The sequence below is a fragment of the Bos indicus genome, chromosome X (assembly GCF_029378745.1).
Source record: "Bos indicus isolate NIAB-ARS_2022 breed Sahiwal x Tharparkar chromosome X, NIAB-ARS_B.indTharparkar_mat_pri_1.0, whole genome shotgun sequence".
In the NCBI taxonomy this organism is placed as follows: Eukaryota; Metazoa; Chordata; class Mammalia; order Artiodactyla; family Bovidae; genus Bos; species Bos indicus.
Window position 1 is genome coordinate 133,200,168 of NC_091789.1, and position 27,987 is coordinate 133,228,154.

Sequence of the window (27,987 nt, forward strand, 5' to 3'; positions counted from 1 at the left end):
TGTGAGAGTGACTGAAGTCATTTTCCCCTTTCATACACTTCCCATATGTTGGATCAAGGTGCTGCTTCTCTTCCTGTCTCATGTGACAAGTTTCTTTGCAGCAGATCTTCTAGGCATGCGTCCCCAGTCAAAGGTGGCAGCCTGGCTATTCTCAGGGAAGCTGGTCATTGATCCCCACTCGAGAAGGAAGGCTGAGGCAAGCCTTTTCCTCAATTGCAAGGTTGGGTTTCATGTACATAGCATGTGTTTGTCTTTTGTTAGCTCTGTGCAGAACTTTGAGTGTTAGCTTCAATTAGCTCCATTTTTACCTGTGTTTTTTAGATGATTTTGGGCTCCTGAGTGCTCACTTGACTGTTTGCCTCAGCCTGCAGTGTCTGTATGCTCAGTGAACTTGCCCCATTTCCTCATCCTTTTCTTTGCCTCAGCTTGTTTCACTCCTGCTGGCCACCCTGTTCTTCCAGACCACATTGCCTGCCAGCTTTACTTAATAGCCTGTAGAAACCAGATATCAAGCCTTCATCTTAGGACATAACAAGTTTGTCCTGGAAAGAGCCACAACCTGCTATGGGTCTCCAATCTCTAGGTCTTAGGCTTTTTGTATTATCTAGGATATAGCGGTTGTAGTTAGGGTCTCAGGCAGATCGTGGCTTTACCTTCTTCTTGCATTTCACTGCCAACTGAGTGCTTTAGAAGTTGTCCCCATACACTAGATTTTTTAATAAAACAGTGTCTACTACTCTTTTTCTCGGGCCTACCATTCTGCATACTACTTCAAAGATGTTTGTTTAGTAGCTACTTTGACATGAGCTTTTCTAGCCTGGCTACTGTCAATGCCTGCAAGTCATAGCCAGACTTTGTATCGATTTTTGTTTGAACTTACATCCACCTCTCTGAGCATGGCATGAAATCAAGCACCCTACTATTAGCATCCTTCTTGACAGTTGGGCTCCACACTCTCCTGAACTTTAGGGAAAGGAATGAGGCATCACAAACTGCTCTGTTTCTGTCAGGGTCTGAACTAAGGTACTTAAGACTAACTTCGCCTTAGGGATGTCCCAGTAGTATAGTGCTACTCTAGAATCCCACTCCATAGTACCAACTGGTAGTTTAGACCTAGTCTTCTATTTTACCTTGACTTTCATGCCCTACAGAAAAAAAGTGAAGTCCTGGAGTCTTTGGTTTCTTCCAGTGTTGCTTCATCCCAAGCTTTAGCATTGGGGGTGAGGGGGGCGGACTTTGAAGCTCCTGCCCTGGAGAGAAACCTTAGTCCAGGCAGCATCTGTACCCTGCTTTGGCTTTTTTGACCTACTAAGCAGTTCATTATTTTCATTATTAGACCACCAGCTAGGTTAAGGATGCTTGGTTAATTAATTAATCTAGGTGTCCTGGAGCTTCTTGATTCTGAAATTAGATATGATCCAATGTGTTCACATATGCCTCAAAGTCCACCAGGAAGGTTTACAGTGATCTTGTCTGGATTTCTCACTTTCCGACCATGTTGAATTGTCGAGGCTGATCATTCATAGCTTGACGTTCTTATCATGTTCATCTGTAGTACAGTCTGGTTACTGTGCCATCAGACATGTGCTTCTTGTGTCCAGTACCAAACAGTTTCAGGGAGGAGTAGGGGAGATCCTTGATGTGCTCCTAATATATTTTGTCCATTTACCAGAACTGTCATGGCTTCCCTAAACTACTTTAGCTTCCTAGCTGCCTACAAAGTAGTAAGATTCCAAGGCAGTGTTAGGAACATGCAAAACTAAAACGGTTCCTCCTCATTCATCATGCACTTGTCATATTAACCCAATTCTGGCACCCAAATTCCATTTTATTATGTTTCCTTCATCTTGGATTCTGTGCTTAGGCTAGAAGATGAGGAGATAGGAGAAGTGTCTGTTACCCCCTGGAAAGAGACTTTTATCCACTGTCATTCATAAGTGCCCCCATGAAATATTCTCTGCTCATCATAGAAAGTTTCCAGAAACTCTTGAGGGTCTGTCTGACTATGTACCAGACTAGGACGGAGAAGCTATTCAGAATTCATGAAGCCCCCTCTGGGAACATTGCCTCTGAAAAACTGCATTTGGTCAGGAAAACATGCAGCTCCTCAGCGTCCTAGACTCCAGGAGTCCCCAGGTACCTGTCAGCTCAGTGCCTACCAGAGCTCTTCTGAAAGTGGATAGGAAGAGGGGAAGGAGAGAGCAGAAAGAAACACTGTGGGGAGGAAGCTAGAGACTGGGATTCATGGCTTTTGGGGTTGGAAAAAAACACAGGGGTCATGAGGTACAAAGAGCAGGAACCAAGATCAGATGAATCAACAAGAACCTATTATGCTCCTGCTGTATCCCTCGAGTTGAAGGATGCTGGGGCACAAAAGAAGTAATGATTGTGATGGTTGCACAACTCTGTGAATACACTAAAAACCATTGATTGTATTTTTAAATGGGTGAACTATATGGTATGTGAGTTATATCTCAAGATGTTAAAAGTAAAATCACACTTGCTCTTCTCCCCAGACCACTGATTTCTCCTCAGGGTCCGTAGCTCTCACAGCTAGCCAGCCAGGCTAGAAACTTGTCCTCCTCACCCTCCTAATTCTTTGATTACAATTGTCCCAGGTATTCCTATTTAACTCATCTATTGTTCCAATTCACTGCATGTCACTCCACTCTGTGGATGTCTTATTTATTTCAGTGTTTTTCAAACTTCTTTTGCTTACATACCCTAAAAGTACAAAAAATTATCTACCTCCCTGTACATTTTTAGGTTGGTATCTAATACGTTTTTATCATAATTTTAATTTGTTATATAGGATATAATTTATGGCATATTATAAATAGAGAATCTTAAGTAAAATTGTTACATCATCATTTTAAATCTCTTTGGTGAACCTGCACACCACAGGAATTCGATAACTAGCATCCATTTTTTAAAATACGCAGACTTTTTTTTACCTTGAATTTGGATCCCATTTGCCCCATAGACTTTTAACTTTGAAAGTCTTTTAGTGCTCAGCAAATAAAATTTGACAGATAATATTAATAGATTTCTATGACTATTAGTTTGGATTGAATTAATAATATAGTTGATCACAATATTATAAATATATTACAGATTTTGTTAAGTAGTGATTAAACAAAAGTTTTATTGGAAATGCATTTCTCTTTTCAATTAGTTTGTGTGTCATAGATAAATATTACTTATTACTAGTAGAGTGTATAGGATAATATTGTTCCATTATCGATTCTAATGTATTTTTTCTTTTTGTAGATATAAGTCCTGAGAAACCTTGTTTATAGGATTGTATAGATGGAAATGAAAGGACTTTTATTATAGCAGTGCCACTCAGTTCTTTGGACTCACTCTCAATTATAGGCCAGAAAATCACTTAGTGATCTGTCATCAAAAAGTATTTGAATATTCTTTTACTGACAGGTTGATTTTGTCCTCCTACAATTAAAATAAGGCAAAAAAAATGGAAAGCATCTGACTTGCAGAAGTATGATCTTTATTACTAGCTACTAGGGTTGATTCTGGAGAAGGCAATGGCAACCCACTCCAGTACTCTTGGCTGGAAAATCCCATGGGCAGAGGAGCCTGGTAGACTGCAGTCCATGGGGTCGCGAAGAGTCGGACACAACTGAGTGACTTCACTTTCACTTTTCACTTTCATGCATTGGAGGAGGAAATGGCAACTCACTCCAGTGTTCTTGCCTGGAGAATCCCAGGGACAGGGGAGCCTGGTGGGCTGTCTTCTATGGGGTCGCACAGAGTTGGACACAACTGAAGTGACTTAGCAGCAGCAGCAGGGTTGATTCACTTTCTTGACACCATCACCAGTATTTCCAGGTGCCCCTTTTTTGGGGGAGGGGCCCCAGGTAATGCAAAGTACTAAGATTCAGGATAAGAAGGTGTATCTTTCTAGTATAAAAGTATATCTTTCTAGTATAAAAAGGAAGGGAATCAGCCTTAACCCATTGTACAGGCAGATTAATTATGGAAAGCAAGCATTGAGCATTTGAAGGTCTGGAAATTAATCCCCTCCAAACTGTCTATATGCACATACACCCTGGAAAATCATCATATACCCCTAAGAGTATGTGTTACCCCAGTTTGATGATTGCTGACTTACTTAACCATGCCTCTGTTGATGACTTAAAAAAGTCAAAGTCACTCAGTCATGTCCCACTCTTTGTGACCCCATGGACTATATACAGTCACATGGAATTCTCCAGGCAAAAATACCAGAATGGGTATAGCTGTTTTCTCCTCCAGGGAATCTTCCCCACCTAGGAAGTGAACCCAGGTCTCCTGCATTGCAGGCGCAGGATGCATTGTTGCTGTTGATGACTTAGGGATAGTTTACAGGTTTTTTTCTTCTGTAAAGCAACTGAGCACATTGACATTTTGGTATCTTGCCATGGCTTCATTTTTCCTCATTTTTGTTTTCACGAGAAGCACATGAAAAGGCCTGTTTACCTATGCCTAGCTAGCACGCCACATTATTAATCTCTATTACCCGTTGTCAGTCTAATAGCAGAAAATAGTTCTCATATGCCTTTCTTCAGTTACTAATGATGTGAACATATTTTTTATGTGTTACTGGTCATTTGTATTTCTTCCCTCAGTTTCCTTATTTCTATGCTCTACCAGTGTTTCTGTTGAGGGTTGGTACTTTTTCTTACTGCTTTGTGGGAGCTTTTGATTTACTGAGGGCCTTAACCTGTCACGCATTTTGCTGCTATTTATATTTGTCAGCTTGTGTGTGTGTGTGTGAAATTTTTTTTTCTTTTTTATTTTATTTTCTTTTTTAACTTTACAATATTGTATTGGTTTTGCCATATATCAACATGAATTAGCTTTTATGGTGGCTTTTACATTACCGACCTGGTAAATTTTCATGAATCTATCAGGTTAATCCTGTATCTTTTAGATTTCATATCATGTTTGTGCTTATAAAAAAAATACCTTACTGTGTTTCCTTTAAGTAGTTTTATGGTTAATTTTTTCAATATATAAATACTTGTTCCTTTTAGAATTTGTCTTTATGAAACAATATAAGGTCAGGATCTAATTTTTTTCCCAATGGATGGTCAGTTTTTCTAACACTGCTTATTGAGTAGTTTGTCCTCCCCTCCCCAACTAGAAATGCTACCTTTGCTGTGTGTTGCATTCTTAGGTATTCCAGGGCTTTTCGGGGAATCTTTAGAGCCTCCAACTTGCTCTCTCACCTCCTGTGATTTGTTTATTCTGTCCCTTTGCTAGTAACACAGTTAATTGTCCCAAAACACAGCCTGAGTCATATCACTCTTGTGCAAACATCTTCCAAGGATTCTGTTGCCTATTAAAAAAAAGAGACCAGACTTGTTAGCCAGGTCCAGCTCTAAGCTGCCTTTCTAACCACATTTTCCCATGTGCCCTCTGTTTTTTGGAGCATAATATGTTTCATGTATTTTTATCTTTATTCATGCCGTTCTCTTGACTAGAAATTGCCTCCAGATCCCCATTCTTTTCTTATTAAACCCCTCTTTCCTTTTAAGATCCACTGTAAAGTCTTATGAAAGCCCCCTCTTTAGCTCTTGCTTCATTTGGTCTCTAACTGTTCCTTCTTACCTTTCTATTTCCCCAAATAGTTGATCAACTCCTTGAGGATAGAGGGAACCTCATTAGTGTCATGTCTCCCCCTACTACCTTTCATAGTAGTCTGTCTTTTAAAATGCTTGTTGAATGGAATCTAATCACAACACACAGAAACACATACACATACACCTCTATAGCTCTAAAAAGTTAGTGCACAGCAGCAGTTGTGTCAGGGGTCCCGAGAACCACCCCAGGTTCAGTGATTCACTAGGAGGAATCAGAGGATGCAGCCTGTGGTGACACTGGTAGCTGTGATGTTCAGCGGAATGCTGCACGGCACAGTCAGCACAGAGAGGTGCACGGACGAAGTTCAGAGGACAGTGGTGCACGGACGAAGTTCAGAGGACAGTGGGTACAGGTTTTCAAGAGTCCCATCCCAGTGGAGTCACATAGGATGTGCCTGAGACCCCAAACAGTGAGCTGTTTGGGGGCACGCGTGAAATGTTGCCAAGCAGGGAATCTCGGTAGAGACTCAGGGCCCAATGGTGGTCATGTAGGTAGCCCCTGCCAGGCACATACCACATTCCAGACTCTGAGCTAGAAAGCAGATGTTCAGCATAGACCATGTTGTTTGCACAATTTATGCACTCATCGATGGTGAGAACTTCCCGAAATGTAAGTTCTTAGATGCCAGCCAAAGGCCAGCTTTATAAGCAGGCCTTTCAGAGGATAGCAGTCAGGTATGCTATGTTCACTCTTTTCTGCACAGCCACATTTTTGAAGAGCTTGTTTCCACAGGTGGAAGTGCCTGAAGAGAGGTGGAAAAGATCAGGATGTTAGAAATGGTCAGGGAGTATATGCTAAGTATTGTGATTTCTACTGTCTTTACCGAGGAGGGAAGTTGTAAGCTGAGCCTTGGAGAGCAGGACTTAGAAGCAGTACAGCCAAAGATCCATTTTTGTCAGTAGAATGTAGAGTTGGATAGAGACAGGGGTATGCAAATTATAGAGGACCTGGAAATCTGGGTAGAAAAGAGAGGACATGAGGTGGTGGCAGTAGAACGTCTTCCTAGACTGAGAAGGAGAAAACTGTCTGAGGCTGAGGGCTTGGTGGGCAGGTTCCAGGAGGAGGCAAAATGGAGGAAGACCAACAAGGAAATACTTGCAGTGACACAAGTGTCAGGTTATGAACACCTCGACGAGGGTGGTTCATCTAGGTCTAACTAACTCCTATGTCTAGTTCAGCATTCTACTTAACACAGGTTTTCAAATAATTGGAAGAATGTAGGGATCAATCTGAGAGTGGGTGTAGAAGAAGCCATGTCAGGGGTGAAGGTGATGCAGAATAATTACACATTTTTACAAACAAAATGTTTAAGTTGAAGTTTTTCAGAATTATTACAGTTAATGTTTATTTTTAAAGTTGTTAATAGGCAACAGATATTTTATTTGAAGATCAATGTAAATGCTATTTATATTATATAATGAGTAAAGAAATAGGATACAGTGAACTCTGGCTCTATTTAAAGGAATGATGTTGACAAAAATATATATGTATGTATTTTGAACATTTCATTAATCAAAATAGAAGAATTTCCTATCAGTACTGTTTTTGTTTGGAATTAGACGTTTCCATACAAATATAAGTGCCAAAAAATAAATAAACTTTTAAATTTTTTTCAGTTTTAGTAATATAAGATCCTAGTTAAAAGGTAAGGCTATATGTATTAATAAGTTTTTTAATGTCCCAGAAAAACATGCCATTCTACCGTTTTTGCTCTTTTATTAATTGCATGGTCCTGTGTCCAGTTTGTGGTTGGTAATTTAGTATTTTGCATAGCATCACAGTATAGAATTCACATTTGTTAAGTCATAGTCTTATTGTTATTGTGAATTCCTTTTCCTGTGTTTATTGAAACCATACATCTTCGTACAATGTAGGTAACCATCCAAAAGCAAGAAAGCTTTAACCCCTCTAATGGCTTTCTCTGCTGTTATCAGTTAAGCTAGAAGAGTCCATTTAGTTTTAGAATTAGATACCATATGATGACAAAGATAAAGGTTGTGTGCGTGTCACATTGGGGTCTGTTTTTGAGAGACTAAGGTTTAAGAGTCTTGATTTTTCTGTCAGGGATGTCCCCAGTGAAACTCACCTAAGTAGCAAAATGCTGTTTTCATTAACTTACTAATACTAGCCTATTGAGTGCCATATATTCTTTGTCCTACTGACACCATTTGATAGCTGCTTTGATGTGTTTTGTTGTTACTTTCTGTCTTTGGGTATATATATATGTATATATGTATATATGTGTGTGTATATATATATATATATATATATATATATATATATATATATAGCTTTGTGGGGATCTTGAGTACAAGTGGTAATATATTAATTAAAATATTTTGAAAATTGGAGTGTAAACAGAATTCTAGCTCAGATGTTTGAACCGACAATTCTTTTGAAGACCGTATTTCTCCTGTTTTCTCTCAATAGGAATATACCAACATTGACCCAGCAATCTAATCGGAAATTGTTATAAATGGAAACGACACTACAGGACGATATTTGGGAGCATCTTTTTATCAAGAGTTAGAATTGGCACTAAAGCACTAATACTGTAACTTTCTTGATAAAATAATTTTATTTTTCTGTAGTGGAATGCTGCAACTTTTTTACACTTAACAATTGCTTTTAAATTACAGTATTCAATTTAAAAGTTGTATTAACTACAGCTTCTTTTGCAAAAAGTCTCAAAGGGGCATTATTTGTTGATGCATTTTTCTCTGAGCATGGTTTCATAGAGAATTGAGTTATATCCAGACATTTCTATGTTGAAAGTTTTGCTTATGAAATAAAACAAAGTATAAATTGTATAGTGTCTGTACATGAAAGAACTTTAAACAGTGGCCTTACATAGCAATTTTTATATCAGATTTTTCTTTTTCTGATGACATTTTGGCTTACAACTTGAAGTTTTCTTAAGCTTCTGAAGATCGAGGTCTATATACTTCATACATTTCATATTATGACATAAGAAAGCGCAAAAAAGGTGCTTCAAATTTTCCATCAGGTAGTTATGAGTGCACTGAATTTTTAGTAATTGGTTCATTCAATTTTTTTTCCACAACTATTTGTTCTTTTCCAGTTTCAAAATGCTATTGTGAAAAATACATAAAGGTTTTATAATCTATATATTCCATCTTACTTTCCCTCAGGGTAAGCTTGTGCGTATCATATTTTTAAAGGCTTTTAAAAAATTGACAGACAAAAATCTCATATTTGGAAATTGTACTTTACTACAGCATTACACATTTTGCAAGCACATATTATAAAGTTTTCAGTTCAGTTGTACTGAGTACCTACAATGTGTAAGATAACATCGATGGGACTTTCAATGATATTTTAAGTCTCAATACCTTGTTTCTTTGTTTTCTGTGTTCTGCTTAATAATAATATACATTCCCACTTACATTTTTGTCAAATGTTTAATTGTAATGAAATAAAATACTATTGCTCCTTCTGCTTGAAGCAATTACTTGCCAGTTTATGAGAACATTAATTTCATATGAGAATTACAGCCCTAGGTATGACCTGTTGATGTTTAAACCACTTCTCTGTACTTAACAAAGACCAAACATAATATACTAAAGGTTGAGAGAGAAATTGGCATTCCTGGTTGAGCATCTCCTGGTCACATTTCTTTCTTACTGGTTTCACAGACCTCAAGAGGCACTATTCTGTTGGTGGTTTTGCTGCTTTTAAAATCTGATGGGTTGGCGAAATCTGGGTAAAGCGTACATAGGATCTCTGGATTATTTCTTATATCTACATGTAAAGTCAATATAAATTTCAGTTTTTAAAAGATCAGCCATCATACTTGTTAGCATTTGTCTTACATATTGTGGTGCTCCCGCGTTTAGAAAACTACTATAAATATTTTGGAGGATATATTTTTTCAATTAGAAAAACTATTATGTAGATACATAATACGGACCATATTTTATCCAATAAACCCTACATTTTTCAGTGGTTTTTAGAAAAAGGTTGGGGATAGTTTCAGGTGGAAGGAAGGAGGAAAAAGTAAAGCAGGATCAGAAACTCTCCTTTTCTATTATCTAGCAAACTCAGTAACTGGCAACCACAGATTCTCCAGCAGCAACCAAGCAAGGAAACGGGGAAGATGTCAGTGCAACAGGGCGTGGTGTGACTTGCAGCTCCCCCCAGCCCTTGAGTAGTACTGAGCAAAGAAACTGGAGTGATAGGGAGCCCCAGTATGGATGGAGGGACTGATGCGGCAACCAGGTCATGTGGAGGAGACTCAAGGAAAATCCTTGGGAAGGTGAGGGATTTGCTACTGTCTCAGGACCTCAGGGAAAGGGGAAAGATTCACCAGGACAAGGCACTCTCCAGGTTGCAAAGTAGCCTGGGGAAGCCAAAGCCCACAGAGTATGATACACCTTTGGGTCCAGTGAGCACCAGTTCTGGACACTTAATGGGAACCCAGACAAGAGAGGATACCAGGTTCCCCAACAAAGTCTTGCCTAAAGGAATGGTTATTATTACTAGCTCTGAATCCAATAAAATACACAACTAAGATTTTAAAACCGAGGAATCAGAGTTGTAGAATAGAATGTTAATGTTATAAATCTTGACAGAAATGAAAGTACATCAATCAGTTGGGACATGGTGGGGGTGGGGTGAGGTGGTGTGGGGGGAAAATGGGATGAAGACTAAGAACCAACCACCTCATCTTTCATGGGCAGGTGTCATGTCAAGTTATGGTATCTAAGATTGTGATATAAAATAGAAAAAAATCTTGTTTTTCAGTCTTTTTCTTGACCTAATGCAGTGGTTCTCAAAGCATCATTCCCCACCAACAACATCAGCATCACCCATGAACTTGTTAGAAATGCAGATTCCTGGCTGCACTGCCAACCTGCTGGATCAGAAACCTTGGGGATGGCCCAGCAGTCTGAATAACGCCTCTAGGGGCTTTGGATGCTCGCTCAAGTTTGAGAATCACTGACTTAGTGCTTTTAGGAACATAGCAGCCCTTGTATTTATCAGAAGTTCATCAATACCTTCAGTTTCATTTCTAATTTTTTTTCTGTAGCATTCAAATAACTGAAACTTTTAAAAATAGCAATTTTCACCATCAGTCCTGTCTGTGCATGGATAGAGAGAGGTCAGGACACATGGCCACCCACTGTTAACTCAGATGATTTTTGTAAGTGGTGGGATTATGAGTGACTCTGTGCTTTTCTGTATTCTGGTTGAATATAATGAATGTTGTATCATTTTTATAAAAGGAAGCAATTTTTTTAAGTAGTAATATTTCATCCTATCCATTTTATATCTGTTACTAAAAATTTATGGAAACAGGTTTTACCTCCAAGGGCTACCCTACTTCTCCTTAGTCCAGAGGGGTTTGCTCCCTGTGTCCCTCCCACATCATCAAATGTGGATAAACATATTTATGTGTTACATTAGCTTTTAATAAATTGATTTATAATATTTGATATAATTATATATAATAATTCATTTAGAATAGTATATAAAAGGAAGAAAAATTCATTCAACAGTCACACTGCTCATATATATGTAGTGTAAACTAACTTTTGCTATTTTTTATTAGTTTTTTTCTGAGCTTTATCATTTTGGTAGTTGAAATAATACTTTATGTATATTCAGCCTTTGTAGATAGTCACACACATGTTTAAAATGTGTTTGCAGTTTGTATGACATTCAACTTAGAGGACAAGGAGAATCCTGTTCCCAGAAAGCAAAAAATGTTTTCTAAAACCCTGAATTATTAACATTAAGAGAGCATGTTTGTTTTGCTGTACATATCATTTATGATATTAAAAGCTAGATTAAATTTTGCAGGTAATTTTCTCAAGCAAATTCTTACCTCGAATTCTAATCCCTTCTAATGATACTTAACATAATATTTCGTAAAGAAGAAATTGACTCCAATGTTGTGAAGTTCTTGCTGATGAGAATTTTCTGCAAAGGACTGCAGAGAATACAGTGTGACTTACTTAATGGTCTCTTAAGGACTATGGTGAAAAATGCCCAGAAGTTCCTCAATAAGCTAGACATGGAATTACCATAGGACGTAGCAGTTTCGCTCTTAGGTATGTATATACCCACGGAAACTGAAAGCAGATACTGAAAAACTTCTACTCACTGGCATTTTTCGCAAAAGCCAAAGGTAGAAACAACCCAAGTATCCATCGACAGATGACTAGATAAACAAAATCTGGTCTATCCAGACCATGGAATCTTATTATACAGCCATAAGAAGGAATAAAGTGTTGATACATGCTACCTCATGCTTGAGTCTTGTCAACATTATGCTTAGTGAATAAGCCACAAAAGAAAAATATATGATTCTATTTATATGACATATAGAATAGATAGGAAATAATTTTGCTTTCTATTTTAAAAAATTTCTCCATTGCTTTGGCTCCTACTCCCGCATATGTGAATATTTCTAACCTCCAGGAAATTTAGATTTTTGCCTTTTTTCTCTGTTATTATGAAAGTTATCAATGATGGGTCTTTTCTGTGGCTCCTTGTTTATCTGAGCTCCTGCTGAGCTCCTTCTGCCTGGAGACTTAGGTCTTTCCATTCTGTGGTAATTTTCACCTTCCACCATCTCTCTCTTTTGAAGCTCTGTCCTTACCTCTGAACCCTCAGGGCAGCACCTGGCAGCATTCTTATTCATTTGGTTTTTTGAATAGGCACAATATTAACATACTTCCACAAATCAAAACTATAAAAAAAAGATACACTAAGTGTCACTGTCTTCCATATTCCTGCAACACTATTCCCTCCCACTCCTTGTAGATAACCAACTTCTGGCTTCTGCCTGTATTTTTGATAAAGACAAGCAGATACATGTCTGTTTTCTTATTTCCTCTTATGCAGAAGGAAGTATCTTCTATGTCCTCTTCTGCACTTTTGCTCTTTTCACTTAAGAAATCCTAGAAATCACTCCATGTCATTTTGTGAGGTTGTCTTCCTCCTCCTGTACAGATACACATCCTCCACTTGTCCCTGTGCTCTTATGTTCAGACATTTGGGTAGTTTCTGATATTTGGCAATTACAAATAATGCTGTAATCAATAACCTTGTGCATATTTAGTTTCATTTTGTTGGAGGTGAATCTTCAGGGTAGATTCTAAGAAGTGAGATTGTTGGGCAGAAGGGTAAACTGTATGTGCAGTATTCCTAGATACTGCCGGCTCTTCTCCATAGGAGTTGTACCAGTTGGAATTTCCTCCAGCAGTGCTGGAGACAGCCTCTTTTCCCACTGGCCTGTGGCATGTATTGACAAGGTTTTGAACTTTTGCCAATATGACCCATGGAAAATGCTATATCGGTGTTGTTTTAATTTGCATTTCAACCAGAGATATTTTAATTAATTAGAAATACAGTTGATTTACAATATTAGTTTCAAGCGTGTAGCCTAGTTATTCAATGTTTTTTATAGATTATACTACATTTAAAGTTATTACAAAATAATAGCTTTGTTTCCCTGTGTTGTACAATACATCCTTGTTGCCCATTTATTTTATACATAGTAGTTTGTATGTATCTCAATCCTCTCCCCATATCTCCCTACTTCCTCTCTCCACTGGTAACCACACCAGTTTGTTCTGTGTTTCAGCCTATTTCTGTTTTGTTTTGGGGCAAATTTGATCATCAGGTACCAAAACACATTTGACAGATTCTCAATTTGGTATTCTGCAAACCACTTCAGTATACGTGCCTTGAGAACACCATGAACTGTATGAAAAGGCAAAAAGATAGGGTACTGAAAGAGGAACTCCCCAGGTCAGTAGGTGCCCAATATGCTACTGGAGATCAGTGGAGAAATAACTCCAGAAAGAATGAAGGGGTGGAGCCAAAATAAAAACAACACCTAGTTGTGGATGTGACTGGTGATAGAAGCAAGGTCCAATGCGGTAAAGAGCAATATTGCATAGAAACCTGGAATGTTAGGTCCATGAATCAAGGCAAATTGAAAGTGGTCAAACAGGAGATGGAAAGAGTGAACGTTGGCATTCTAGGAATCAGCGAACTAAAATGGACTGGAATGGGTGAATTTAACTCAGATGACCATTATATCTACTACTGCAGGCAGGAATCCCTTAGAAGAAATGGAATCACCGTCATAGTCCTAAATGCAGTACTTGGATGCAATCTCTGAAACGACAGAATGATCTCTGTTCATTTCCAAGGCAAACCATTCAATATCACGGTAATCCAAGTCTATGCCCTGGCCAATAATGCTGAAGAGCTGAAGTTGAATGGTTCCTAGAAGATCTACAAGACCTTCTAGAACTAACACCCAAAAAAGATGTCCTTTTCATGATAGGGGACTGGAATGCAAAAGTAGGAAGTCAAGAAACACCTGGAGTAACAGGCAAATTTGGCCTTGGAATACGGAATGAAGCAGGGCAAAGACTAATAGAGTTTTGCCAAGAGAATGCACTGGTCATAGCAAACACCCTCTTCCAACAACACAAGAGAAGACTCTACACATGGACATCACCAGATAGCCAACACTGAAATCAGATTGATTATATTCTTTGCAGCCAAAGATAGAGAAGCTCTATACAGTCAGCAAAAACAAGACTGGGAGCTGACTGTGGCTCAGATCATGAACTCCTTATTACCAAATTCAGACTTAAATTGAAGAAAGTGGGGAAAACCACTAGACCATTCAGGTATGACCTAAATCAAATCCCTTATGATTATACAGTGGAAGTGAGAAATAGATTTAAGGGACTAGATCTGATAGAGTGCCTGATGGACTATGGATGGAGGTTCATGACATTGTACAGGAGACAGGGGTCAAGACCATCCCCAAGAAAAAGAAATGCAAAAAGGCAAAATGGCTGTCTGGGGAGGCCTTACAAATAGCTGTGAAAAGAAGAGAAGCGAAAAGCAAAGGAGAAAAGGAAAGATACAAGCACTTGAATGCAGAGTTCCAAAGAGCAGCAAGGAGAGATAAGAAAGCCTTCCTCAGTGACCAATGCAAAGAAATAGAGGAAAACAATAGAATGGGAAAGACTAGAGATCTGTTCAAGAAAATTAGAGATACCAAGGGAACATTTCATGCAAAGATGGACACAATAAAGGACAGAAATGGTATGGATGTAACAAGCAGAAGATATTAAGAAGAGGTGGCAAGAATACACAGAACAACTGTACATAAAAGATCTTCATGACACAGATAACTATGATGGTATGATCACTCACCTAGCGCCAGACATCCTGGAATGTGAAGTCAAGTGGGGCTTAGAAAGCTACGAACTATGAACAAAGCTAGTGGAGGTGATGGAATGTCAGCTGAGCTATTTCAAATCCTGAAAGATGATGCTGTGAAAGTGCTGCACTCAATATACCAACAAATTTGGAAAACTCAGCAGTGGCCACAGGACTGGAAAAGGTCAGTTTTCATTCCACTCCCAAAGAAAGGCAATGCCAAAGAATGCTCAAACTACTGCACAATCGCACTCATCTCACATGCTAGTAAAGTAACACTCAAAATTCTCCAAGCCAGGCTTCAGCAATATGTGAACTGTGAACTTCCAGATGTTCAAGCTGGTTTTAGAAAAGGCAGAGGAACTAGAGATCAAATTGTCAACATCTGCTGGATCACCAAAAAAAGCAAGAGAGTTCCAGAAAAACATCTATTTATGCTTTCTTGACTATGCCAAAGCCTTTGACTGTGTGGATCACAATAAACTGTGGAAAATTCTGAAAGAGATGGGAATACCAGACCACCTGACCTGCCTCTTGAGAAACCTGTATGCAGGTCAGGAAGCAACGGTTAGAACCGGACATGGAACAACAGACTGGTTCCAAACAGGAAAAGGAGTACGTCAAGGCTGTATATTGTCACCCTGCTTATTTAACTTATATACAGAGTACATCATGAGAAACACTGGGCTGGAAGAAGCACAAGCTGGAATCAAGATTGCTGGGAGAAATATCAGTAACCTCAGATATGCAGATGATACCACCCTTATGGCAGAAAGTGAAGAGGAACTAAAAAGCCTCTTGATGAAAGTGAATGAGGAGAATGAAAAAGCTGGGTTAAAGCTCAACATTCAGAAAACTAAGATGATGGCATCTGGTCCCATCACTTCATGGCAAGTAGATAGGGAAACAGTGGCAACAGTGGCTGACTATTTTTCTGGGCTCCAAAATCACTGCAGATGGTGATTGCAGCCATGAAATTAAAAGATGCTTACTCCTTGGAAGGAAAGTTATGACCAACCTAGACAGCGTATTAAAAAGCAGACATTATTTTGCCAACAAAGGTCCGTCTAGTCAAGGCTGTGGTTTTTCTAGTGGTCATGTGAGAGTTGGACTATAAAGCAAGTGGAGCACGAAGAATTGATGCTTTTAAACTGTGATGTTGGAGAAGACTCTTGAGAGTCCCTTGGACTGCAAGGAGATCTAACCAGTCCATTCTAAAGGAGATCAGTCCTGGGTGTTCACTGGAAGGACTGATGTTGAAGCTGAAACTCCAATACTTTAGCCACCTGATGCGAAGAGCTGATTCATTTGAAAAGACCCTGATGCTGGGAAAGATTGAGGGTGGGAGGAGAAGGGGATGACAGAGGATGAGATGGTTGGATGGCATCACCTACTCAATGGACATGAGTTTGGGTAAACTGCTGGAGTTGGTGATGGACAGCGAGGCCTGGCATGCTGCAGTTCATGGGGTCGCAAAGAGTTGGACAAGACTCAGCGACTGAACTCAGAAAACTCTGGGGAAATAGTTTTCATCCTTGAAAAATATTAGCACACATGCTACCCAAATGGACAGAAATGACCTCGAGCCTTTCTAGTTTTTTTTTTTTTTCATGCAATTTGGTCTCTTTCTGCTCATGTTTTAGCTAGCAGGAACTATTCTAAAGCTTTCTTGCCCCACCTAATGGGCAAGGAAGGAAGTTGAGCTGCCTTTTTTTGATTGCTGCCTAGAAACCAGTTGAGATTCAGCGCCTCCTATGATGTCCTAGCCTAGCAGTAGTAATGCATGAGTTTTCAGTTGTGTCTGACTGACCCCATGGACTGTAGCCCGCAGGTTCTTCTGTCCATGGAATTTCCCAGGCAAGAACTCTGGAGTGGGTTGCTGTTTCCTTCTCCAGGGGAGTAGACCTTAGCACAAAATAAGATTTGAAAGAGAACAAGATACGGAGATTTATAGTCATGGCTTCAACATACTCCTAGAGCATGGATAGCTGCTGCTGCTGCTAAGTCACTTCAGCCGTGTCCGACTCTGTGCAACCCCATAGACGGCAGCCCACCAGGCTCCCCCGTCCCTGAGATTCTCCAGGCAAGAACACTGGAGTGGGTTGCCATTTCCTTCTCCAATGCATGAAAGTGAAAAGTGAAAGTGAAGTCGCTCCTAGAGAGTGTTAATTAATAAGGGTTGTTGACATTTTTTCTTAGCCATGCTATTGCTACTTGTGTTATCTTTGGTCACTATAGCTGTTGCTATAGTTAGCCTCTGAAGCCTCAGATGCTCATTTTAAAAAGTAATTTATGCAAAATGAAAATAAAATTTTTACTGGTTATAAGAGTAATACACACTTGAGGGGAGGAAATATCCTAGAAAGTAGGAGAAAACATAAAGAGAAAAATTAAAATTGCATTCCCACCACTCAGTCGTAACCAGAGTTAACAGTTTGGTCTCAATCCTGTGGGCCTTAGGCACATATATACCCACCAAATATGCACATACATGCTCACACATTCACATTTTCCCACTCTCTCTCTCCCTATATAAACACACACACATATATGTACACATATATATACATAACAAAAATTTTTTGTACACATAATACACTCACACTTTTTAAAAATTCGATAGTTGTGAACTTACCATTTTGTATTTTTTTGCTCACTACAGTCAACATCTTTTTGTATTCATCATAAAGCTCTATAGCATGATAGTTAACTGCTACATAGTAGTCTTTTTATATATGTGTGCATGCTAAGCCACTTCAGTGGTGGTAAACTCTTTGTGGCCCTATGGACTGTAGCCTGCCAGGCTCCACTGTCCATGGGATTCTTCAGGCAAGAATACGGGAGTGGGTTGCTATGCCCTTCTCAAAATATTGTTCTGGTAAGGAGCCCACCAGGCTCCTGCTGCTGCTGCTGCTGCTGCTGCTGCTAAGTCACTTCAGTCGTATCCGACTCTGTACGACCCCATGGACTGCAGCCTATCAGGCTCCTAAGTCCATGGAATTCTCCAGGCAGGAATACTGGAGTGGGTAGCCATTCCCTTCTCCTGGGAATTTTCCTGACTCAGGATCTAACCCAGGCCTACTGTGTTGCAGGTGGATTCTTTACTGTTCGGTTCGGTTCAGTTCAGTTCAGTCGCTCAGTCATGCCCAACTCTTTGTGATCCCATGGACTGCAGCACTCTAAGCTTCCCTGTGCGTCCGGCACATCTTTACCATTGCTGTACCTTAAATCTTTTTATCATGAAAGTGTATTTTTTATAATTTTTTAGCGTAATGAACAATGTCTGTGAACATAAATTTTTATACACATGACTTTTCCACTAGCATTAATTTCTAGGAGGAGAATTGTTGGGTCAAAGAGTGCATGTTTTAAAAAATATTTTTATTAAAGTAACACAGGCACATTGGGGTAACCTGAATAAAGCCATGCCACTAAAGACATCCACGTCCTCATCCCTGGAACTAGGACTGTGTTCCCTTCCCTTCCCTGGCCAAAGGAATTTTGCAGGTGTGATGAGTGAAGTTGATGCTCTTGCACTAGAGAGAGTGTTCTGGATTGCCTAGGTGGGCCCAGCATAATCAAAAAGGTTGTAGCAAAATGGGGAGAGAAGATAGTCCCAGAAGGAGCTGAGATGTTGGGAGCAGAATTCAGAGAGATGTAACTGCAGACGGGAAAAGGGCCACAAACTCCCAAACACCCACAGCATCGAGTCTCTAGAACTGGAAAAGTCAGGGAAATGGATTCTCATGTAGAGCCTCTGGAGGGAGTTCAGCCCAGTGACATCCATTTTGGACTTCTAACCTCCAGAATGGTAAGATGATTAGTTGGTGTTGCTTTACGCCCCTCCACTCATGGTACTTTGTTACAGGATGACGGGAAAGTGGTATACACATAAACAAGTGTCCTAAATAAAATAAGGCTTCTCTTGCCTTATTTTGAGAGCTGGGGCAGTGGTCCCCCACTCTCCTCCCTCGTATTCCTGAGTTCCACTCCCCGGGGGGGTTCACTTTCAAACTCAACTCTTTCTTCTGGATTTCCCTCCCTATATCTACATAACATGCCTATAGTGCTATGTCTTGACTTATTAGTTTTAGGCACTACCTCTGGAGCTCCTCTTAGAATCACTTCTGTTATTCTCCCAAACTTCTCTCCCAAAGTCTTCCAGTATATCATATTTTTTTGTTAATATTTATTGCTTTACAGTAAATGACCACTTAAATATTGTTCCAGGTAGTTTATACTATAGATTGTTTTTTCTTCATACAATTTATTGTTTTTCCTGATGTTAATAGGTGTCTTGATTTTCTTACTTGCTTAGTTCTGAGGCACTCATTCAAATCTTCCTTATTTCCTATTGCTGCTATCATAAGACCAGAAGTCCAAAATATGTCTCACTGGGCTAATATCAAGGAGTTGGCAGGACCATATTCCTTCTGGAAGCTCTAGGAGAAAAGTTATCCCCTTGTTTTTCCAATTTTTAGAGGTTGCCTGCATTCTCTGGCCACTTCCATCTTCCAAGTTTGAAACAGCTGGTCCCATCTTTCTCTTCTTTCTCTTTCTTGTGCTGCAGCACTCTCTTTTTTTCCTTTTTTTTTTTTTTTTGCTGCCTCCCTGCTGCATATTTCCCATTCCAGTACTCTTGCCTGGAAAATCCCATGGATGGAGGAGCCTGGTGGGCTGCCGTCCATGGGGTCGCTAGGAGTCGGACACGACTGAGCGACTTCACTTTCACTTTCATGAGTTGGAGAAGGAAATGGCAACCCACTCCAGTGTTCTTGCCTGGAGAATCCCAGGGATGGGGGAGCCTGGTGGGCTGCCTTCTATGGGGTCGCACAGAGTCAGACACGACTGAAGCGACTTAGCAGCAGCAGCAGCAGCAGCTGCATATTTAAGGAACTTTGGGATTACACTGGGTTTACATGGATAATCCAGCCTCCTTGCCGCTTCCCAAGGTTGGCTGCAACCTTAATTTCTCTTTTCCATCTAACCTAACATATTCAGAGGTTCCAGGGATTAGGACGTGGGCATCTTTGGGGGGGCATTATTTTGTCCACCATGTCCTCCACCAGATTTGCTCATGATTATCAATAAGATGTTGCACAAACTCCCTCCTCAAGCTCTCCATGCTGTTTCAGCTAAACTGGTTGCCCTGTGGTCTCGTCACACAGTGTCATCCAGGAACCATCCTGTTGCTGGTGTCTTCAGTGGCACCCCTGGTTTCCTAGGTCTTGTGTCTTCTGTGTTCTTAGTGTACTCCTTTCTCTGCTGGGGCACATCCTGTCGATGCTTCTGAAGGACGAGTACACGGGAGGCATGCATTTGGAGTCCTCACATGTCTGCAAATGTCATTCTCCACATTCATACTTGATAGATGGTTTGGTTGAGTGTAGAATTCTAGGTTGAGGGTCAATAACTCAGAATTTGGAAGGTATTGTTCCATTATCTTCCAGCTTCTGGAAACCTTATTGAGATGTCTCATACTGTCCTGATCCCCAATCCCTTTGTTAGACAACTTGCTGCTTCTCTGTGGAAGCTTTTAGGATTATCCCTGCTGTTCTGAATTTCATGAGGCTATATCTTTTTGTGAATCTTTTTTTTATTCATTGTCCTGGATACTTGGTGGGCCCTTTCCATGCAGAGACAATTGTCCTTCATTTTAGGGACATTTTCTTGTATTATTAATAATTGCAGTTCTTCCATTTATTTGCTTATTTTCCTGGACTGCTTATAAGTTGGATACTTGACCTTCTGGAATGATCCTCTATATTTCACATTCTTCCTGTTCTGTTTTCCACTTCACTGTCTTTTATTTTACCTCCTGGGAGATATCCTTGACTTTATACAACAGCTCTTTTATTTAGTTTTTAAAATTTTGGCTATCCTATTCTGTATTTCCAAGATCTCTCTCATTCTTTGATTGCAACAACTTTGCTTCCTCTTCTACCCACTTCTTCTCACTCTCTCTTATCTCCCTCTTTGTCTCTGTTTTTATTTGTGACCTAGCTGCATAGTCTCTTCACATTCTGAAAATTTTTTAGTGTTTGGGTTTTTTTGGTCCTTGTATAGTGTTTATTTTATTTTATTAAAATTCTTAAAATTGAGCTGACAACACTTTATAGCATTACATAAGCCTCATTCGTACAGCTTATGTTTTGACTTGTGTCTGACCCTACAGCACGCTCCGTGGGCCACCATACAGTTGACCCCTTTACCTATTTCACCCTCCCTCCTCCCACTCTGGTGATCACTCTTCTGTTTTCTGTATCTAAGCGGCTCTTTTGGTTTGGTTTGTTGATTTTTTTTTTGTTTTTCTGTTTGTTTTTTAGATTCCACATATGAGTGAAATCATACTGTATTTGTTTTTCTCTGTCTGATTTATTTCACGTAGCATAATACCCTCAAGGTCCCATCCATGTTGTCACAAAGGGCAAGATTTCATTCTTTATGTGGCTGAATAGTATTCCATTGTGTATATATAACATATCTTCTTTATCCATTCATTTGTTAATGGATACTTAGGTTCTTTCAACATTTTAGTGTTTGGTTTTTGATGAAGTCTTCTTTTGTTCCCTATATGCTTATCTTTTCCCCTTAGTTTCTTTCTTTTTTTGGTATGTTTTTGTTACTTCCTTCACAATGGAAATATTTCTCAAATGTCTGGTGATCTTTGATGGTTGGTACTGAACACCGAGGCACCTACAAGCCTTTTGGCCATCCTGTGAGCCTGGTAGGGGCTTTGGTGAGCAGTGACGGAGAGGGGTGTCAGTTGGGGCATGGCAGGAAACATGCTACACTTCAATTGGGCCTTCTAGAGGGTTCAATAAGGGATCATTTATGAAGATGTGGGCAGGGTGCAGGGGAAACAGCAAAGATTATATCAGTATGCTGGGGCCCAAAGGGCAGAAAAAGGAAGTCATATTTGGAACTCCATGAGGGTCTCCACACAGGAAGGGCAGGGGTGGGAGCTGAGGTCTTCAGCACAAGGACATAGCCAGTTGGTGACACGGAAGGGAGAGAGTGAAGGGACTTAATCCCCTAACTTCTCTCTCCTCCTGCCATTCACCCCTGCTAGTGCTGTCCGCTGGGTGAACCTGACATGAAGCTGTGCGTGCTTCCAGTGCCCAGAGTGGGCTCGAGGAGAACTGAGGGTGGCAAAAGAAGGCCTCCTGCACAGCCTGTCCCAGGCTGGGTCCATCAGAACAGAAGCCGTTCCTCATGTTTCAGGGATAAAAGGTCAAATGTAGAATTAGGGTCTTGGTTGTGGGTAGGAGCAGGCTGGAGGGAGTGATGAGGTCAGGCTTGCTGCCGAAAAGGTCAGAAGAGCTGATAGTTAAATGCCTTGGTCCAGAGCTCCAGAACCGGATGCTGTGGCAATTCTCAAGAATCTCCAAGAAGATTCTCCCACAAGTCACCCCAGTTTATAGTGGCAAAGTGTTCTCAAAGGCTTCATGGGCAACGGCTGTGAATCCCATCTGCCCATGTGTCTTGTTCCGAGGGAACTGGTGTTTGGTTTCAGTTTCCTCTCAGCCTCTTTGGTTTTCTAGAGAAGGAGACTTCTAGCCCCAACCCATGGCAGGGAGGATGGCCAGGCTTGGTCACTAGGGTTCTGGGAACTGGATCCTCTCGGGGTTAGTGTCTGACAGAGCAGGGTCAGGAGAGGACCAAGGATCCAGCCACTCAGTATGCAGACAGCAACACTGTTCCCCTGATCACAGCCCTGAGCCTCGCCTGAATTTCACTCAGCCAAGGTGCTTGCTTCCTGGGGTTTGCTGCAGACCCCTATTTGCTGGCCTCCTTCTAAACCTGAGGGCTTCCCTGGTAGCTCAGCTGGTAAAGAATCCACCTGCAATGCAGAAGATCCTGGTTCGATTCCTTGGTCAGGAAGATCTGCTGAAGAAGTGATAGGCTACCCACTCCAGTATTCTCAGGCTTCCCTGGTGGCTCAGATGGTAAAGAATCCGCCTGCAATATGGGAGACCTGGGTTCAAACCCTGGGTTGGGAAGATCCCCTGGAAAAGGGAAAGGCTACCCACTGCAGTATTCTGGCCTGGTGAATTCCATGGATAGAGGAGCTTGAGGGGCTACAGTTCATGGGGTTGCAAAGAGTCAGACACGACTGAGTGACTTTCATTTCACTTTGCTAAGCCTGATACCCTCACCAGGCTGCTATTTGAACCCCAACAGTGCCTTGAAATGCCTGCTGCTGCTGCTGCTAAGTCGCTGCAGTCATGTCCAACTCTGTGCGACCCCATAGATGGCAGCCCCTTGAAATGCCTAGCCCTGTGCTATTTCCTCTCCTGTTCTCCTTGTCCTTGTGGGTGGTGAGTGCATGCTAAGTCCCTTCAGTCATGTCGGACTCTTTGTGACCCTATGGACTGTAGCCCGCCAGGCTCCTCTGTCCATGGGATTCTCCAGGCAAGAATGGTGGAGTGGATTGCCATGCCCTCCTCCAGGGCATCTTCCTGACCCAGGGATTGAACCTGCATCTCTTACGTCTCCAGCACTGGCAGGCAGGCTCTACACTGGTGCCAATTGTGGGTGGAATTCCTCTTTATTCCTTTATCATCATTTTCTTGGGATTTGAGAGGGAAAGATGGTGACACATGTTAGTGTGCTAGGATGGACAGAAGCATGTGTTTAAGACAGTGGCAAATTGTCCAAGTAGATGCTCACTTTACAGTCCTGTGATAATTTTTAAATGTTTGTTTGCTCAGTTATTTGTTGTTGTTCAGTCGCTAAGTTGTGTCCAACTCTTTGTGACCCCATGGACTGCAGCACACCAGGCTTCTCTGTCCCTCACTACCTCCCGGAGTTTGCCCAGATTCATGTCCATTGAGTCGGTGATGATATCTAACCACCTCATCCTCTCCTGCCCTCTAATCCTTTTGCCTTCCATCTTTCTCAGCATCAGGGTCTTTCCCAGTGAGTTTGCTCTTCACATCAGGCTGCATCTATATGACTATATGGCTGTAATTACTCAATTATAGTCACTGTTTATTCTAAGGTATTCAATAAGGAAAACATCATCAAGGTATAACAACCTTCAAAAGCAATCTTTTTCATTACTAAAATTATACTCATTCTAGAAAATCTGGAACAGTGTCAGACACTGGGCTAAGCACTTGGCAAGCATTAGCCCATTATAGTCTCAGGCCAACCCATTTTCCAGATGAGGGACCTGAGGCATAGAGAGGTTCAGAAAGCTCCCAGTACTGAGAGCCAGTTAGTCCCTGGTGAAGCCTGAATCATTCATTCCCAGGCCAGTGGCTGCAGCCCCATCCTCTTCTGGCTCAGAAAATAGAAGGGAAAAGGACCAAATACTGCCATGTGATTCCTAAATGACCTCTTAATCTTTTGGACTATTTACTGCCAGAGTTTTAATGTATTTTCTAAGTTAAAAGGCAATTATAAGTAGAGGACATGTGAAGATACGGATGTATTCTGTGTTTTGTCACTTGCTGTTATGTCATAAGCATTTTGTATATATACAAATTTCATACCAAGCAAAGCACTCTCAAGAATCTATTTACATTTTATATGAAGGCCATTGCATAGGAATTTTAAACTATGAAAAAAATTGGATCGTTTCATTCAATTTCAGACAACTCTAGTTTCTAATGAAATCAGAAGCTGTCTTTACATTGCCAGACCTCCCTGCTAAGGGACATGAGGCATTTAGCTTCTCTGAACTTGAGTCTCCTCACCTGTAAAGCGGGATAGTAACATCTTACACTGTTGTCCTAAGAATGTAAAAGAGGATAAAAGAGTATCAGCTGCTGCTGCGTGCATGGTTAGTCGTGTCCAGCTCTTTGTGACCCCATGGACTGTAGCCTGCCAGGCTCCTCTGTCCATGGGCTTCTCCAGACAAGGATACTGGGGTCGGTTGCCATTTCTTACTCAAGGGGATCTTCCTGACCCAGGGATTGAACCTGCATCTCCTGCATTGGCAGGCAGATTCTTTACCACTGAGTCACCTTGGAAGAGTATCAGAGCTCCCTGCTTCTGCATAAAAGGTAGTGATTATCTTAAGCTAGGTATTCAAGAGGTAGGTAGCACACTGTGTTTTTGTGTAAGGTTGAATCTTTTTTTAAAATTTATTTATTTTAATTGGAAGCTAATTACAATATTGTGGTGGTTTTTGCAAGGTTGAACCTTTTTAATCCTTTATTTGGGTGCTGAGAAAGGTCTAGTGTCTATATGATAGGCTACTGGTGGTGTTTACAGTTAGGAGAGACCGAGGCATATATAAAACTTTTCTGAAAATTTAATTATGAACACAAGAGAAGTTTCAAGATTCCCCTTTTTTCAGGACATTTTCTGGGAAACAACTGGTTAGATAGATGATCATCATTAGATTTTGCGGTGGTGGTGGTTGGGGGGAGAATGTCAAGCTAAAGATTACTAGACTTCTGACCTGAGGTCAGTGGAGAGGGTGGGAGGGCAAGGAGGTAGCTAGTTTCCCCGAAAAGAGCTTTGCTCATTGAAGAGAATCAGAGAATTCCTTAAGCATTTTCATCAGGAATTCTAACTTATTCCCAGAAGGTTATGAAATATGTTCTCAAAAAGTTCTGTTCCAGACAGGTTTAATATTTCACAATCAAATTTATAAGAAAAATAAAAGGTGTTTTGGGACTCATCCAAGAAAAAAGTCCTCCCTTCCCAAGGTTCTCAGTTTCTATCATTAGAGCACTAGAGAGTTACCAACTCAAAAAAAAACAGTTATAGTTTGGGAATTTTCATATATCTTAGTATCATTACATGTTTAGAAAATGCCAAAAGGAACATTCCATCAGAAGGTAAGTGATGATCAATTATCTCCATAATAACCAAAAACTGTGAACTTATGGAAGATTTTCACCTTCTATACTATATATTTATCACAAAAAATTTAAAAAAAATGAACAGGCATTACTCTCATAATGATAAGAAGCACCACATCTCTTTTCCTGGCTCAGAGGTGTGTGTCACTGGTAGCTCCCTTGAGCCCCCTCTCATCTCTAAGAATCAGTAGTCACGTGACCACATGGGTCATCTGGGCTCCAGGATGCTGAGGTCCAGTGAGGTTCTCAGATTTGAGCTGCATCAAAATTCCCTGGAGGACTGGTTCAAACTCAGATCACCGGGGCCCCTTGGAGTTCCTGATTTGGGAGATCCGGGGAGGTGTCCACACTGTGCATGGTTAGCTTCCCATGCGCCACCACAGCGCTGCGCTGGGAACCACACCTTAAGCTGTATATAGACTTATTGGACATATTTTGTTAGATTCCACATAGAAGTAATACAATATCTGTCTTTGTCTGACATATATATATATATATATATATGTACATATATTTAAAATCTCACATCTTATAGCAATTGTCTGTTGATGAGCATTTGGGTTGTTTCCATATTCTGGCTAGTGTAACTACTGCTGCTATGAACATTGGGCTGCATATATCTTTTCAAATTAGAGTTTTCCTTTCCAGATATATACTATATACCCAGGAGTTGGATTGCTGGATCTTACGGTAGCTCTATCTTTAGTCTTTTAAGGAACCTCCATACTGTTTTCCTTAGTGACTGCATCAATCCACATTCCCACCAACAGTGTGGCACCTCTACACCCTCTCTAGCATGTATTATTTGTAGACTTTTTGATGATAGCCATCCTGACCCATGTGAAGTGGCACCTCGTTGTGGTTTTGATTTGCATTTCTCTAATAATTAGTGATGTTGGAGCATCTTTTTATGTGGGGTCTGTATGTCTTCTTTGGAGAAATGTGTGTTTAGTTCTTCTGCCCATTTTTTTTGATTCAGTTGTTTTGTTGATATTGAGTTGTATGAGCTGTTTATGTATTTTGGAAGTTTGCATTGTTTACAAATATTTTCTCCCACTCCACTGGTTGTCTTTTTGTTTTCTTGATGGTTTTCTTTGCTGTGCCAAAGTTAAGTTTGGTTAGGTCCCATTTGTTTATTTTTGTTTTTATCTCTTCTGCCTTGGGAGGCTGATCTAAGAAATTATTGCTATGATGGAGAATGTTTGCCTATATTGTCTTCTAGGAGTTTTATGGTGTCATGTCTTATATTTAGGTCTTTAAACCATTTTGAGTTAATTTTTGTATGTGGTGCAAGGAGAGTGTTTTAATATCATTGATTTACATGAAGCTGCCTGGCTTTCCCAACATCACTTACAGAAATATACTCACAGATACAGAAAACAAATTTATGGTTACCAAAGGGGAAGAGGAGGTGGGAGGAAGGATAAATTAGAGTAGTATGGGATTAGTAAACTATTGTACTATACATAAAATACATAAACAACAGGGTCTACCACAGAGCCCAGAGAATTGTATTCAATATCTTGTAATAACCTGTAATAGAAAATAATCTGAAAAAATACATGTAACTGACTCACTTTGCTGTAAACCCGAAAGTAACACAACACTGTAAATCAAGTATACTTCAATAAAAAAGTGAAAAAAAGAAAAACAGACAAAAAGCCAAACAAAGATGAACTTGATATACTTCCCACTTTTGCCTCTGGCTGGCCTATAATTATTTTTGAGGAGAGGAACTTGATTTGATGGGCTCTGTATAACAAGAAGTTGTGCCAGAAAAGGGTTTCATGCTACCTTATTACAGGCAGACCTCAGAGATATTGCCAGTTGGGTTCCAGACCATAGCAGTAAAGTGAATAGTGTAATCAAATGAGTCACACACATTTTTTTGGTTTCCCAGTGCATATAAAATTATATTTACACTATCCTAAAGTCTATTAAGTGTGCAATAGCATTATGTCTAAAAAAGTACATAACTTAACTTAAAAATACTTTATTTCTAAAAAATGCTAAACATCATCGAGCTTCCAGCAAGTCCTAGTAACATCAAAGATCACCATAATAAATATAACAATAATGAAAAAGTTTCAGTTATTGTAATGATTTCACAGATGTGACTGCTGCTGCTAAGTTACGTCAGTCGTGTCTGACTCTGAGACCCCATGGACTGCAGCCTACCAGGCTCCTCTGTCCATGGGAGTCTCCAGGCAAGAGTACTGGAGTGGGTCGCCAGTGCCTTCTCCAACAGATGTGACACAGAGACATAAAGTGACCAAATGCTGTTGGGAAAATGGGGCCAATAGAG

At 40.3% G+C, this 27,987-nt stretch overlaps 1 protein-coding gene across 9 annotated transcripts in view; it reads left to right on the forward strand.

Annotated features, from left to right (window-relative positions):
- The window catches only part of BCLAF3 (BCLAF1 and THRAP3 family member 3), a 52,475-nt gene extending 43,364 nt beyond the window's left edge, over window positions 1-9,111 (forward strand). For 7 of the 9 annotated variants that reach the window (XM_070784551.1, XM_070784550.1, XM_070784556.1 and 4 more), the window contains one exon: window positions 8,077-9,111. In XM_070784551.1, coding sequence (XP_070640652.1) covers window positions 8,077-8,106 — 30 coding nt within the window. In that variant the 3' untranslated portion in view covers window positions 8,107-9,111. Of the gene's footprint in view, window positions 1-101; window positions 221-7,262; window positions 7,292-8,076 lie in introns of all 9 variants that reach the window. The other 2 variants (XR_011565344.1, XM_070784554.1) reach the window with 2 other exon arrangements.
- The last annotated feature ends 18,876 nt before the right edge of the window (window positions 9,112-27,987 follow it).